Source organism: Prinia subflava, chromosome 11 (genome assembly GCF_021018805.1).
Source record: "Prinia subflava isolate CZ2003 ecotype Zambia chromosome 11, Cam_Psub_1.2, whole genome shotgun sequence".
Lineage (NCBI taxonomy): Eukaryota > Metazoa > Chordata > Aves > Passeriformes > Cisticolidae > Prinia > Prinia subflava.
Window position 1 is genome coordinate 18,963,752 of NC_086257.1, and position 14,815 is coordinate 18,978,566.

Below are 14,815 nucleotides of genomic sequence, written 5' to 3' on the forward strand. Positions count from 1 at the left end.
TTGGAAGCCTTTCTAAAAGCAGAATAACAATATATATACACAGATTCTTAGGTTTTTTGTAATGTTTTTTAAAGAGGAGAAGAATAACTTTCAGTATCTCTTTCTTCCCTCTTCTTGGCAGGTTTTCTTCACCAGTGGAGTGTGAGAAACAGAGGCTGAGGAAGATGAGTGAGCTGGAGCAGTTACGGCAGGAGGCAGAGCAGCTGCGAAACCAAATCAGAGTAAGAGTTGTGAATTGCTTATTTCCCATGATAAAGTTCCTCCTTTAAGGGAATAAACCGTAAACATCTATCAGTTGTTCCTGTTTAACTTGCAGAGCTTAAAATATTTTTAAATATTTGAGTAAAAATCAGAAAAGCCATTGGTATAATGAAGTAAATTGGTAATATTTCTTGAACAAAATGTTTTATTTCCTGTTGAGGTTTGCTGAGTTTTGGTGCTAGGGGTGTATGTGTTTCTGCAAGTTTTGTGTTCTGGGTTTTTAAAAACAGAAAGGAGCAGCCAACTTCTAGAATCTAGGCATGACAAGTTTGGCTTAAGGGTCTCAGAAAATCTTGGTCCTGGGCTAAAAATGACCCCTGAGAAGCCTGAGGTTAAAACAGGGAGTGTGGGAGAGCCTTCCAGGGTGGATGTCATTTCTACAAACACTGTTTCTTGGCTTCCTGATGAGTTTATTTTTATTAAATGCTGATGTCCCCATACAGGCTATTTTTTTGTTGTATTTACTCAGCTATGAGCTGTCATGCCCAGTGTCAGTTTTCCAGGAATCTTCTGCAACGTGCATTTGTCTGTCAGTGATGCAGTTTTCAGTAAATTATAATAAGGATCTTCAAAGTCTGTTTGTTTTTCATCAAAATTCTCAAAGCATGAAGCATTCGTAAATCTGATTTATATGGGAATGGCTTATTTGCTAACACTCCTATCAGTGAAGAGTCCAGGTTTCCTGGAATAAGTTGCCTGCTCAGAGGCTTTTTTTAGGGTGGCATCTGCTGGCAGCAGTTGCTCTGTGGTGTCTGCTGCGAGGTGTGAGGCTGCTGGGTGGTGCCAGCCTGAGCACCCTGCCTGTGCCAGGGCTGGTGCTGCTCATTCCCTGCCATCCCAGGGGAGCTCTGTGGAAACACAGGGTGGGCACCAGTCAGTGCTGCAGCACTGGGTGCCCCTCCCACCAGCTCTGTAGAGAATACAAATAATTTTTAAATTAAAATACTATTTTTTTTCCAATTTAAGCTTTATTACAGAATTACACTGCTAAAAGGGGTAGATAATTTTTCAGTTCTTCCTCTGCATGCTGTGTAAAGACTTTGTCATTATGTTATGTTGAGGGGAGCCAGTTCAACTTTTGTTCAGTCTTGGTAATAAGTGAGTCTGGTTTCATGCAAAATTGTGGGAATAAAGAGCTACCAGGCAAGTTGGAGGGCTTAGACTGTGCTGCAGCAACGTTGGCTTGTTTTTTAAATTTTAGAGCATAAAAATCTGATTGGCACTTGAGTAATGCCTCCATTTTAGATCAATCTAAATTTGCTTTAGATCAATTTAACATTTCCTTTGTAACTCTGCCACCCAAACTTGTACCTGGATCTGTCAGATGAGTAACCATGGATATGTTGCCTTTGGAGTCCCTGGGCTCAGCAGTGGCAATTGGTGATTGCTTCTTGGCAGCTGAGGGCAGGCTTGGATACCTTGTGCTTAATTCTAACTTCAGATTAATAGGCAATTAAAAATGCTCCTGATGACTTAATGTTCATGAAACTTTCTGACCGAATAATTCAGTTTCATATTCACAGATGGCTACTTGTCTTGCTTATTAAATCATTGCACACTTCTTGTTTGGAATGGGTAAGAGGATAGATACAGGATCTGAAAAGTATGGGATTTTAAGTGTCAAGAATATCTACCAGGCTGGTTATTTTCAGGAATGATTTTTGATGCACTCCTAAAAAGAGATGAGGTCACTAACAGTTTTTGATGTTTTATGTGTAGCTAGCATTTTGCTGTCTTAGTTGTTGACAGGTCTTGGGTTTTGTCTGATATTTCCTTGAACAATATAATCACAGAAAATCAGCTTTGTGTCTAGAAGTGAGGTCCAGATAAGATTGCACCTAACAGTGTCCTAAGGTGTGGAAACTGCAGTGATGAGCTGTTGATTCCGCAATGGACTTCAGTCTGCAATGTTTGAGAAATGTTTCATGACTTTTGATTTTACTTTTGCAGTATCCAGGGGATGTGGGCACCTGTGTCTCCCCCTGCAGACAATGTACAACCTGGGACTGCAGGAACTTTTAGTGCATGAAGTTGGAACACTGAACAATAAATTGTCAGATTTGATGGTTAAAGTTAATTCTTAGTTCTGTCTGTAGTGAAGTTCCCATGTGATACGTGTGTCCTCACGGTGAGAACTGAAATTGAGGATGATGATTTTTAGAAGTGTTGCTTACTTGGCACAGTGTCATTTGAACCAGACATTTTGGACAAATAACACACTATATATAAAAAAATACATGTAGTTTGGGGAAAAAGTGCAATCTGAAGTGTGTGCTAGGAAAGTCTGGGGGCTGCACACTGATCTAGCAGTTAGATTTTTTCTCACAAATTTTACACTGTCTACTGCATGAACTGAGGAAAATCTGCAATTACATAGAGGAGCTTTTTATGTTTTGACACTAATGATTGTGTTATGATGATGCATATGTAGAAATACACTTTCAAGGTAAGAATTAAAGTATCCTGTTAAGACTCTCCTTTTCCTGCAATGTTTCCAATTGTATGGCAAGTATTAGACAGCCTCAAATATAGGAGTTGCTAATAGCTTGCTCTTAAAGAGAAAAAAATGCTTTGTTTCATTCAGAATTCATTTTATGTTGAACATTTTCAACTATTTCAGGAAAACCAAACAAGCAGTCATTTAAAATCCAGTGTCCTTCTTTCTGTGGATGAAATAAGTCCTGAGTGCTAAGGGATTTACTGCTCTGGTATTTTAAACCCCTCCTGATTCCAGACGTCAACATTTTATAAGTATTTCTACAGTTCAGACATTATAAAAATAAGTTGAGATGACTTAATCCACTCTCAGGCTTGCTTTTTGGGAGGAGAGCTATAAAGGGTGGTCAAAATAAACATGCACTTAAGAAATGTTAAAGTTGCAATGTCAAGTAACTCTCAAGCAAAAGCTGGAAAAAAAGTGAAGATCCCGGCCAGAACGTGTTGAGCAGTTCCACAGTGTGCGAGCTGATGTTTCTGTTCCTGCCCTCAGAGGAGAGGTTGCCATTCCTGCACAGACTGAGCTTTGGAGGGACACACAAAGTGAAGAGGCCACCATTGTTTTTGGGTGGCTGCTTCAGTGGTTGCACAAGCTGGAGAAATTGCCAGGAGTTGGGAGGGTTCTGTGGCTGCTCCTTCAGTGTGGCTGTTGATGGTTTTAACTTCAGCTTGTGCTGCACGGTTCCTGTCTAACTTCAAGCTGGTTTAAACCCTTTTCTCAGAAGGAGGTGCTGGCCCTGTGCCTGTTCCTGTGTTCTGGGGACAGGCCCTGAGCTGCAGGAGAGTGGTGCAGCCACAGCTGGGACTGAAGCCAGCTCTGGCACAATCAGTGTTGCAGGGAGGCTCAGTGGAGCTCACCTGTGTCACAGGTTCAGTCGGGGACTCTGAATTACGCAAACGAAAGTCAAGTCTGTTTTCTAGGTCAGGTTGAATCATATATGCAGGAAACAAGTCCTGTGTCCAGAGTCTGAGATAAGGAAAAAAACCATGGAGTTTTTCTGTGTGGAGATCTCTGAGCACCTCCCATTCCATGAGATGGGTGAGGGTGTCACTGGGCCATTTTTTTCCCTTCAAGTTGTGTCAGGTACATCATCCCTAAGCTTTGGTAATCCTGCTGTCTGTCCTGCTCCTGGATCCTGCCTGCTGATTGCACCCTGCTCCTCCCAGCCAGCAAGGGGATTAATTTGTGCAAGAGCCTCGTGTGGCACAGAGCTTGCTAATCCTGTAATATGTGGTTGCTTTTCCAGGTGGATCAGTTCTTCCCTTGTGCTCAGCACACCCTGAGCAAGCACATCCACCCCAGGGAAGGAGTACAGGGAAAAGGGTAGGCACTGGGACTTCAGGATGGCTCCAAAAGCCTTTGAATCCCATAGTCTGTAGAAAGGGAGATTCAAAGGCTGCTGGCCCATAGCCCTTCTTAAGTCCCTCTTCCTCCACTACCCCTCCTTGTGTGCCATCGCTTTTTAGATTCCTTGAACAATAAAACCAGTTAGGGTGACAGAAGGAATATTGGCATGTCAGTTGTTGGTGGTGTGTGGCTTTGAGTGTGTTGAAATGTAGCTCAAGAGTTATTTTTCCTTTAGACCCTCTCAGCTGATGCTCAGTGTTGCCTTTCTAATTCAGCTTGTTCTATTTTTTGTTTCAGGATGCCAGGAAAGCCTGTAGTGACACAACTCTCGCTCAGGTATGTTCCTGTTCTTTGTGTAGGCTGTTACTGGAGAGATACAAAAATAAAAATATCAGATTTTGACTCTAGAGTGTTGCTGTTCATTAAATGAAAGAATAAAGTGAAAGAAGCCTTTGGAAATACACTGTATATTTATACGGTTATTTTAAACTAAACAAAGCCCCACCAAAAAAAACCCCAAATAAACAAAACAGCAAAAGAACCCAACCAGTCAAAATGCCCCCACCATCATAATGAATCCTGCTTCCACTTTACCTTTTAAAGTAGAGTATGTTTATTGTGTTAAATATATTTAGAAAGACTTAAATAAATATTTTTAGCAGTTTTTTGGAAACAGAATTATTTTGCATGTAAAGTTCTGCCATGCTTTACAAAGTAACAGCACGGTAAATACTGGAGCATTTTCTTTCATTGGTTTAAATAGAAAACTTTCAGATTTTATAATCTGAAATAGTCTAACTTAGTAGAAGTATTTTAAAAGAGTTTCCTGAAGTTTCATTGTAGCCATTGTGAAGTGTGTTATGTCTGTCTTGTGTAAAATCTGTTTGTGTCGGTGTTGCTGGGTGTACACCAGTATCCTATTTTTTTAAATGGTTTTTGTTGTGTGCCAAGATAGATAATATTCTATCAAAGTTCCAATGTATTTTTGTTATCTTGTGCATTAAAAATAGTCCCCAGTATCTCAGGGGTTTGTTTTGTTTATTTTTAGATCACAACAAGTCTGGACTCGGTGGGTCGGATCCAGATGCGCACCCGGCGCACGCTGCGAGGTCACTTAGCCAAGATCTACGCCATGCACTGGGGCTCTGACTCCAGGTGGGTGCAGGAGGAGCTGCCCGAGGGGCTGCAGGTCCCCCTGGCACCTTCCGGGCACTGCCAGCTCCTGGCAGCCTCCTAGAGTGGAGCTGCTGCCCCTGCAGGGGATCACAGGCCGCCTCTGGTGGGGGCTCAGAGAAGAGGGACTTTGCCTCTTATTGCCATAGATATTTTGCCTTCTTCTTCTTTCAATTTTAACTGAAGTTTTTGAGTCTGTTTAAGCAAGAGAGAGTATGTGATGAGGCATGTTTTTTGGAATGTTGGATATTGTACTTTCCAACATGTTGAATAATTGTGTAACTTCTATGGTAGGGATTTAAAAACTTTCCTGACAAATTTTTATTTCCATGAAAAAAATCCCCTTTTGTACATAGTGGGAAAAGTAACTTAGAGTCGTGTTTTGCTGCCTTTAGAGCAGCTGATGGTGAAGTGTAAACACTGCCTCGTGGTCTGCTCTGTATCATGTCCTCCAGGGAGGAATTCATCTAGAATCTGTTCTCAAGATTTATTTTTGCCTAAATTCCTTATTTGCTTTTGTGTAACTGTGTGGTTATATGAATAATGAAAGCAGTTGTGGAGAGAGTTCATAAAATGTGTTTTCAGCGAGTTGCTTGCTTGTGTTAATTTTTGATCATGAGTCCCCATGGAATTCCTCAGTCAGGTGATGTAGAGATTTACATCTTTGCAGATTTTTTCCAGCAAATGCTCCCCTCCAATAAAAACGAAAAAACAGAGGGTAATAAAGAAATCATGACACATCTGAATCACTTGATAATCATTCATGATATATGTCTATTTTGAGATTTTTTCTTTGTTTTATATTAACATATTTTATTTTGTTTTCATATTTAGGCTACTAGTCAGTGCTTCTCAAGATGGAAAATTAATTATTTGGGATAGTTATACAACAAATAAGGTAGTTATTTATAATCCTTATCAATAATTCATGTATAAGTTGTATGTTTGAATGGGCTTGTGTGTTTTTTACCATGGTTGCAAGTCACAAATCAAAAGCAGTCTCTGTTACTCTCTTTTGTTTCCTTTCATGGCTAGGTGAGCATGAGTGATGTGTTGTAGGTTGTGTCACTGAAGCAATAATTAATTAATTACACAGTAATGTGTAACATTTTCACTCTTACTTTTCTAGTGCAGCAGCTGTAGCTCTCTGCATGTGGGGTGTTGCTTCTAAAACTAATTTGGTTTTGAATTACAGAAATACACAACCTCAGAACTTAGGAGAGTGCTTTGGGTTTGAGGGCAGAGGAAGGAGAAGGAAGAAAAGCAGCTGTTAGGGAAAGGCTTAGGTAGTGTGGAGTTGTGCTTCTGTAAACTGTGCAGTCTCCATGGGGACAACCATCCTGTCTTACAACCTATAGTTTAAAGATGTAAAAAGTTGGACAGAGAAATCTTAACTGGAATAAACAAATGTTGTAATGTTTAAGTTTTGCTTTGAAATAAGGCACTGAAGATGTGTAAACGTGTCACACGGGAGGTGTGGGTGTGCACAGGGCACACAGGTTGGTGTGATGTGCTGTAGAGCCAGGCAGTGGCGCTGTGCTGTGCCCTGACCTGGCTGTGTCTCTGCAGATGCACGCCATCCCCCTGAGGTCCTCCTGGGTCATGACCTGTGCCTACGCTCCCTCCGGCAACTACGTGGCCTGCGGGGGCCTGGACAACATCTGCTCCATCTACAACCTGAAAACCAGGGAGGGCAACGTGCGCGTGAGCCGGGAGCTGCCGGGGCACACAGGTCAGCTCCTGCTTCACCTCGGGTCACTGCTCCAGGGCTGGGCAGTGCTTGTGCTGCTCATGGACTGGCTGGGGCACAACCTGCATGCTGCTCTTGCATTTAACCTTCAGTCGTTACTCCTGCGTCAGAACCTTACACACAACTGTTTTGGTTTTAGGATACTTGTCCTGTTGTCGCTTCCTAGATGACAACCAAATTGTCACTAGCTCAGGAGACACCACTTGGTGAGTTGTTGAGCTCTATTGGCCTTCCCCCACCCCCCCTTCTTCCTTTCTTTTTCCTCTCCAGTGCCTTAATCTATATTAAAAGCTGCACTGTGAAACAATGACAGACACTGTGTTCACTTCCCCTGCAGTGCTTTGTGGGACATTGAGACTGGCCAGCAGACCACCACGTTCACGGGGCACAGCGGGGACGTGATGAGCCTGTCCCTGAGCCCGGACATGAGGACGTTCGTGTCGGGCGCCTGCGACGCCTCCTCCAAGCTGTGGGACATCCGTGACGGGATGTGCCGGCAGTCCTTCACGGGGCACGTGTCAGACATCAACGCCGTGTGTGTGAGTGCTCCTCCTGCTTCCACGTGGGAAGGAACGGGGAGGATAAAGGCTACATTTGCATGAATGCAGCTTAGAGTCTACTGAGCTGCCTTGATTTAAAATCAATTAGTTGGGTAGGGAGTGTTAAATTGTAGGTAATGGAGAAGGTTGTGTAATAACTTACAATCTACTTTGTAACTGAATTATTATTGCCACTTTCTGTGATGCACTGCGCTGTTCCTGGAATAGTTTCACCTGTGTTTTTATTCAGTAACTGAGACATCATATTTTTAAGAAGTAAAGAATGGACTAGGGAAACTTTCTGAAGCATGGCAATGTGTTAAAAACTGAAAATTGTAGATAAATGCAGCACACTGAGAGGGTGCAACACAGCCAAGCATCCTCATCCTAAAGTTTTTCTGTTGAACAAAAAGAGCTTTCAGAGAAATATTCTGGAAGGCAATTAAAATCAGTATTGATGTTTAATATTCCCTGGAATAATTTGGTAATATTTAGAAACTGGATTGTATTTCCCCTCTGTCATAGTAACAGTATGTTCTGATCTGCAAGATTCAGGCTCTGGTAAATAGAGAAAGAAATCTAAGTTGAAACTGCATCTGTTTTTGATAAACATGAAAAATTGAGGCTGAGAAAATACCAAACACATGACCAGTACAAAAATGCAGTTCCTATACTTAGACTGGACCCTGAGATGTGCTGGGCTCTCTCCATTCCCCTTTCAATCAATATCGCTGTGGAGAGAATAACTTGGATTTGGAGTAGAGGTTTTAGGAAATTGAATTGCTCCTTTGCAGTCTTCTGTCCTGGCAGAACCAACGTGGCTGACCAGCTCAGGATGGAGCACCGTGTTCACTTCAGCCAGGGTGTGCAGGGCTGGGGTTTGCTTCATTCTGTAGGAGTCAGTGGCATTCACAGTGGCATCCCCTGTGACTGGTGTTACAGCACCCACAGGAACTGCCTGGCTGCACTTCAGTCACACAGGTGTCCCCTTGCACAGCTCTGCAAGCGCATTTTCAACATGCAGATATTTCTTTGGAGTAAAACACTCTGCCTGTGAGGTAGAACAGTCCCGTGCCGTTGTTGGCCTGGCAGTGCCCGGTGTGTCCTGGGTGCCAAGGCCGTGTCTTGCCCGTTGCAGTTCTTCCCCAACGGGCACGCCTTCGCCACGGGCTCGGACGACGCCACGTGCCGCCTGTTCGACCTGCGGGCGGACCAGGAGCTCATGATGTACTCCCACGACAACATCATCTGCGGCATCACCTCCGTCGCCTTCTCCAAGAGCGGCCGCCTGCTGCTGGCGGGCTACGACGACTTCAACTGCAACGTGTGGGACACCCTCAAAGGGGAGAGGGCAGGTGAGGACACGGCTGCTGGTCTGGGCTCAGTGCAGGGCCAGGGCACTGCTGATGCTGTGGAGTCTGCTTGGTTCCTTTCAATGCTGCTTTCTCTTGGAAAACGCTGCTTTCTCTTTCCCTTTATTGCGTTCGGTTGTGTCTTCCAGAAGTTACAGCACATTTCAGTTCCAGCTCCGTGGTGGGAGCAGTAAATGAGTCAGGAGAACAGGCCTGTTGGTGGGCTTCACAGATCTGTGGGAAGATCTGCTGGGAGATCCCAGCTCTGGAGGCTGAGGAATGCCCTCCAAAATTGCATCTACAGAAAATGTATTTCACTGAAGCATATGGAATTAAGGAGTGCAAAATTACACCTTTGCATTGACTTGTGCACTCAGGAGTGGCGGTAATTCAGATGTAGCTACAGCAGTCTTTTTGCTTTGCATTCCTGTTGTTGGAAGAAAGTGGAAGCTTCTGGTCCTTGAATCAGTCAATTTTGTCGAGACACAGCATGTTTATAGCACAGCTATTTCTCACTTCTTACAGTAACTTAAATGCTTGGGCCTGGTTCAGTTCTGAACATCAGTTCTGCTGTACATTCTCAAAATAAATTATTTTCCTTAGTTCTACCAGGCCTGGATGGGGAACCTTGGGAGAGCAGACATGGGCAAGAAGAGGTAGAGAGAAAACAGAACCAAAGCAGGAGAGGCAGGCTAGTGCTGCTCTTCCATTTGTCACAATATATGAGGGATTTGTAATCCCTAGGGTTTGCAGAACTTGGGAAACTCGAGGTAGTTAATGCATCCAGGGCTTGGTCAGGAGGCATCACACTGGATTTTGGAAGTGCTTGATGGCTGAAACTGACAGCACAGTAGAAAACAGGGGAAAACCAGCAGAGAGCCTGATGAGGGAGGAGGACATCTATGGGACAGGAAGGAGAAGTCATAAGGGCAGAGAGAAAAATGGAGGCAGTATTGTGTGTAGATATTTTCACACACCTTATTGTTGGGTTTTTTGATAAGGCTGTTTTGGTCTATGTGGTTCCTCAGAGTAAAGACAAAAAGGAGAATTAAGATCTTGCTTTGCATCTTTTTTAGTACATGTAATTTATCTGTGAGAGCAGAGTAACAACTGAAGTCCTTGACATCTTGCAGACACTAAACTTCCATTGCTTCTTCTTTTGCAGGTGTCCTGGCTGGCCATGACAACCGTGTCAGCTGTCTAGGTGTTACTGATGACGGCATGGCTGTAGCTACAGGGTCTTGGGACAGTTTTCTCAGAATCTGGAATTAACTGGGAGCCAAACATGTACATTCTCCATTTGAGATCTGGAGAGATCAATGCTGCAGCCTATAGCTGTGAAATAACATTTCTACCTTGTATTTGCAGGTGAAGTTTTTCTATTCACTGATTATTACACAAAAAGGCTTTCTGTAAACTAGAAAAAAAAATCAAGTGAAGAAATAGGGGAGGGGGGAAGAAATCACTGACTTTTTAAAAGGGGCCAGCACACATAATCATGGTGACCGACAAACTAAGAGCCAGTCTTTTTGTTTTTGGTGGTTTGGTTAGATTGTCCTTGAAGGGTTTTTGCTTGTGCTCAGTCTGCTAATCCTGTACTTTTTTTTTGTACATAACAGAATATACACATTATAGCAGCCAATCATGTAACATTTGTCTGTATGTAAAGAAATATGTTCGCATTTTTTAAGGAACTACATTTATAGCTTTGCTTTTAACCCGAGATGTCACTTCTGAGTTTTGTAGTGGGTGAACTAGATTGCTGTTTTAAATGTTTTTGTGAATTTACTGTAGATAAAGTTAAGCCAGTGGTATGTATGTGTTTTTTATAATGGAAGGCATTTGAATTTTTTTTAAAGGCCCTGGAGACTCCCAGTTAATACCTACCGCCTTATTCACTCACTTCTTGACCTGCTTGCCTATTTTTGATCAGGGGGTTCTTCGTTCAAGCCAGTGGTTCCTGGTTCATCCACTGGCAGTCATGACCTCCAAACACCAAGGAGTTAACGCCAGGTTGACTTGCACCAACAGCAGAAATAGTTGGAAAATAAAAGAAATCCAGACGTTTTAGCTTCCTCCCTGCAGGTTTTTGCATAGTTATTCCATGGGTACAGAAGCCAAGTGGCCAAGTGCTGTGGCCAGCTCAGCTCTGGCCAAACGTGTGGGTTTGGCTCCTCACAAGCTCCAGCTGATGTGCACTCAGTGACTTGGCTGCTGCTCAGAGCCCAGAGCAGTGTCTGCAGAGCTTGCTTGTTCCACACCAGCTGAGAAATTCAGGAAGACTTTGCTTAAATTCCTAAAGAGGATTTAACCGTGCAGTTAATTACTTGTAATTCCCCTCCAAATTCAGGGGTTGCCAAAGCACAGCACAGCCAGAAGTGCTCGTTGTCAGTTGTGTGCAGTGGGAATTACCAAAGGAATTGTGTAACTGAACTGCACCTGCGTGACCCCTGAAAGCCTCAGGGATAACCCTGAGGACATGTGCTGCTTCTGTGTGGTCACTGAGGGCTGTGCCGGGGGGTTTGAGATGCCAGATGTTCTGCAGCTCCAGCACTGTAAACAGCCATTTCTGCTCCTTTCCTGATTCTGATTTTGATGTCAGTTGTTAGAAATAGAGTTCAGTGCAGAGACAGGAAAATCATGTGACTGATGCCCATTTGAAACTGCCCAGGGAGGTTGCTTAACTTTTTGGTGCCTGGTGGCAGGTCTGCACTCACAGTGGATGGTCCCCTGGGAATCTCAACATCTGTGGCTATTCTGGAGTGGGAGATGAAGTCTATTGGCTTCTCTTAAGTGACTTATTTTAAAGATAATGTGGATTTTAAATCCCCGGGTTGAAAGATGATGTTTGTCATCATTCATTGGAACTGATGGGGAGTCTGGGTGTCTCTGGGTCAGGTAGGAAAGAGAAGGGCCCAGAATCCTGCAGTATATCCAAATGGGATTTCTGGCTGAGATGACTTTTGTCAAGTTTCTGACATTTTTTAATCCTAAATTTCAGTACTTCCAGACTGTGCCTGTGAACTCGCCATATCTGAAATGGTGAAGGTGCCAATAAATGTACCAGTCAATCACGGTAAATTCACTTTTAAAATAAGAAAAAGGCGCTTCTTATACTGGAGAAGGAACATTTCCTAACAGCAGCCTGTGGTGTAGGACCAAAATCCCACTGTATTGTCTCACAGGAATTCCTGAGTGTTTTGCTTTGTGATCTGTCTGCATTTATAGAACTACTATGGAATTCTTGTAACTCTCTTAAGTGAGCAGCTCTTTGGGATCTTGCAGACTCAGTTTATTTTTTAGTGGTGCACTTGATTATTTTTTTTAACTCACAGCTGCCTTGAGTGAATCATTCTGGAAATTTGTTACTAAGGAATTTTAAGAAAATATTTTTTTTCTAAAAGTATTTTTTTCCATAGAAGTGTGTTTTGAACCAATTTCCTAGTCAACACCTTTGCCGAGACAGGTGCCATTTTTACATTCTGGTATTAAAACTGGTTTCTACTTGTGAAACTCCAAAACCGATTTTACAGCTGTATATAACTTTTCTTACCAGTTCAGGTAGCCTGTAACAGTGGTGATGGCTCTTGTACAGGTATTACTGCAAATAACTTCACTGTCACTGTTGGATGGCTGTGGCCTCTTGGATTCAGCTGCTTTTCAAATAATTACTAAGGAATGCCAGCTACTTGCTGAGGTGTCCAGCAGCATCAGAGGGCTGTGCCTGCCTCTGCTCCTCGCCCAGCCCGGGTGTGAGGGGCTCAGGTCCAGCACACGAGACCCGGGAGAAACCTGAGCTCAGCGGGGGAGTCGGCGCCTGCTGCGTCTCCAGAGCCTGTGACAGATCCTGCCCAGGTGACGTTTGCTGTGCCATTGCTGCCCGGGCTGTGGGTTGTTTTTCAAGCCTGCAGGTTCCAGTACCACAGGTACTGTGCAGTGCCACAGAGTGACTCAGGCTGTGGCATTCCCTTCTTCAAACGGCTGCCAGGGACCTCTGGAGGTTGATGCCCCAGCTGAAGTGGAGGTGGTTTTTGCAGTGAAAGCTCAAACTCCTCCTAAAAGAAGGAAGGTAATAAAATGACCCTTGATAGGTTTTACTTGAAAGGTTTTATCCCAGCTTTGAATTTCAAAGAAACTGGTGAGTGCCTGCAGTTGATGTGGGTCCATGTGTGCGGCTTGTGTGACTTCTGACTCTGCACCATGACAGAAAACTTGCAGCAGGTCTTGCAGCATGAGAGGGCACATCTTCACTGGCTTTAAAAGCTGGCAGCCAGACTAGATCCTCAGCTGAATTTCAGTAAGTTGTTTCATGACAGAACTGGAGTAACCAAGAGCATTGTGCCAGACAGTGGCAGAGTAACTCTGGCCCAGCCTCTCTAGTTCTAAAGGCAATCTGTTACGGCTCAGGAGCAGAACCATGTGCTTGGTGTAACAAGATTTATTTTATTCTGGCAGAGTTTGTCAGCATTTTCTAATGTGATTTACCTTTGCAGTAGAGAGTTCTCCCTTCAGGCAAGTGCCCAGCCTGGGCTTGTTCCCATGCAGCCTTGGATGGCTGATTATTGGTGGAGAAAGCGATTTGAGCTTCTGGAAACCACAGAAAGCTGCTGTGGCTCGGTGCTGATGTTTGCTCCTGTTCTGCAGTAACGGGGCCTGGTTCCTCTGTGTGCAGCCCTTTTCCCTCCCAGCGCTGCTGTCCTGGCTGTGCTGCCTGCAGGGCTGTGGCAGTGACGGGGTTTGCAGCACTCCACAGGGAACGTGCGTTAGAGGCTTTTCCTGAGCTGCAGCAGCAGGGCCCAGGCTCCTGGCTGTGACACATGGGCTGGAAGTAGCTGACTCCTTCCTTCAGTTGTGTGACCGCTCCTCCCACCATGAAGTTCCCATTAATTCCTTTAAGGTGGAATGGAAACATTGTGAAAACATTCCAAGAGTTGTAGTCTGTCCTCTCTGGGGACACTGTCACCTCCACTAGGTTTAGTGCTGTGCTTTAAGATGTTGGTGAGAGTTTTGGCTAATTGGACTAGTTGGTATCGATGGTTGTGTAGCAGAATGGCTGGTTTGAGATAGCATTTCCTGTCCAAGTACTTAGCATGGGTTGATGGTGCACTGTGTATCCAGTACTCTGGCATGCATGCTGGTCACACTCCTCCTCCACTTCAGAGGCACCAGAGCCTTTTATCCAATTGCTGGTTATGTAAAATACATGCAGAATGTTAATGCAGTGTTGTTATGGTAAATGTGTGAACAGTGTTACTAATTGATATAACTGATAACAGATTACATGTGCCTGACATTCTTATACCACACAGTATGTTTAGGTTTTAACTAATATGGACTTCGGTGGAATAGTCTTAGGTATTTCAAGCCTTTGTTTTACTTACACAATGGTGCTCTCTTTGTGTTTTACTTTTTTTTTTTTTTTTTAATAAAAGCATCTGAACACTTGTAGTACATATTACATCCAAAGGAGTCCAAAGCAAAGTGCTTCTAAACATGCTTAATTTTACTTTGCCTTTCGTTCCCAGCATCTCTCATCAGCTTTTCTTGTTTTGTTTTTACTTGTTGCTGACTACTTTGGAAAACTTTGGTAATGTTACCAATTATGAAGTGATTCTGCACTGCCTTTGGATTGTGTATGTATTCAGAAACAGTCTTAAAGCTTTTATTTAAGCTATTAAAAAACCAGGGACTTGTGCCATTTGTTCTTTACCTGTGCTGTTGTAAAAATACTTCCCTGTGACAAAAAAAATCACTTGCTATGAACTTTGTTTATAGCTTTTTTCCCACGATGGATCTTTTTCTTTGTATTTGTACAGTGGCTCAGTGAAAGATGTTGCCATGAGTTGATATTGTAACCAATAAACAAGTGCTTTTAACCAGCCTGGCTCAGCTGGCA

General features: G+C 43.5%; 1 protein-coding gene across 1 annotated transcript in view; it reads left to right on the forward strand.

The window, feature by feature from the left end:
- GNB4 (G protein subunit beta 4) overlaps nt 1-14,798 on the forward strand; it is a 30,093-nt gene extending 15,295 nt beyond the window's left edge. The window contains exons 2-10 of the mRNA XM_063408101.1: nt 122-221; nt 4,403-4,441; nt 5,154-5,260; nt 6,113-6,176; nt 6,848-7,010; nt 7,168-7,234; nt 7,366-7,567; nt 8,706-8,922; nt 10,085-14,798. Coding sequence (XP_063264171.1) covers nt 165-221; nt 4,403-4,441; nt 5,154-5,260; nt 6,113-6,176; nt 6,848-7,010; nt 7,168-7,234; nt 7,366-7,567; nt 8,706-8,922; nt 10,085-10,191 — 1,023 coding nt within the window. The 5' untranslated portion in view covers nt 122-164 and the 3' untranslated portion in view covers nt 10,192-14,798. The remainder of the gene's footprint in view (nt 1-121; nt 222-4,402; nt 4,442-5,153; nt 5,261-6,112; nt 6,177-6,847; nt 7,011-7,167; nt 7,235-7,365; nt 7,568-8,705; nt 8,923-10,084) is intronic.
- The last annotated feature ends 17 nt before the right edge of the window (nt 14,799-14,815 follow it).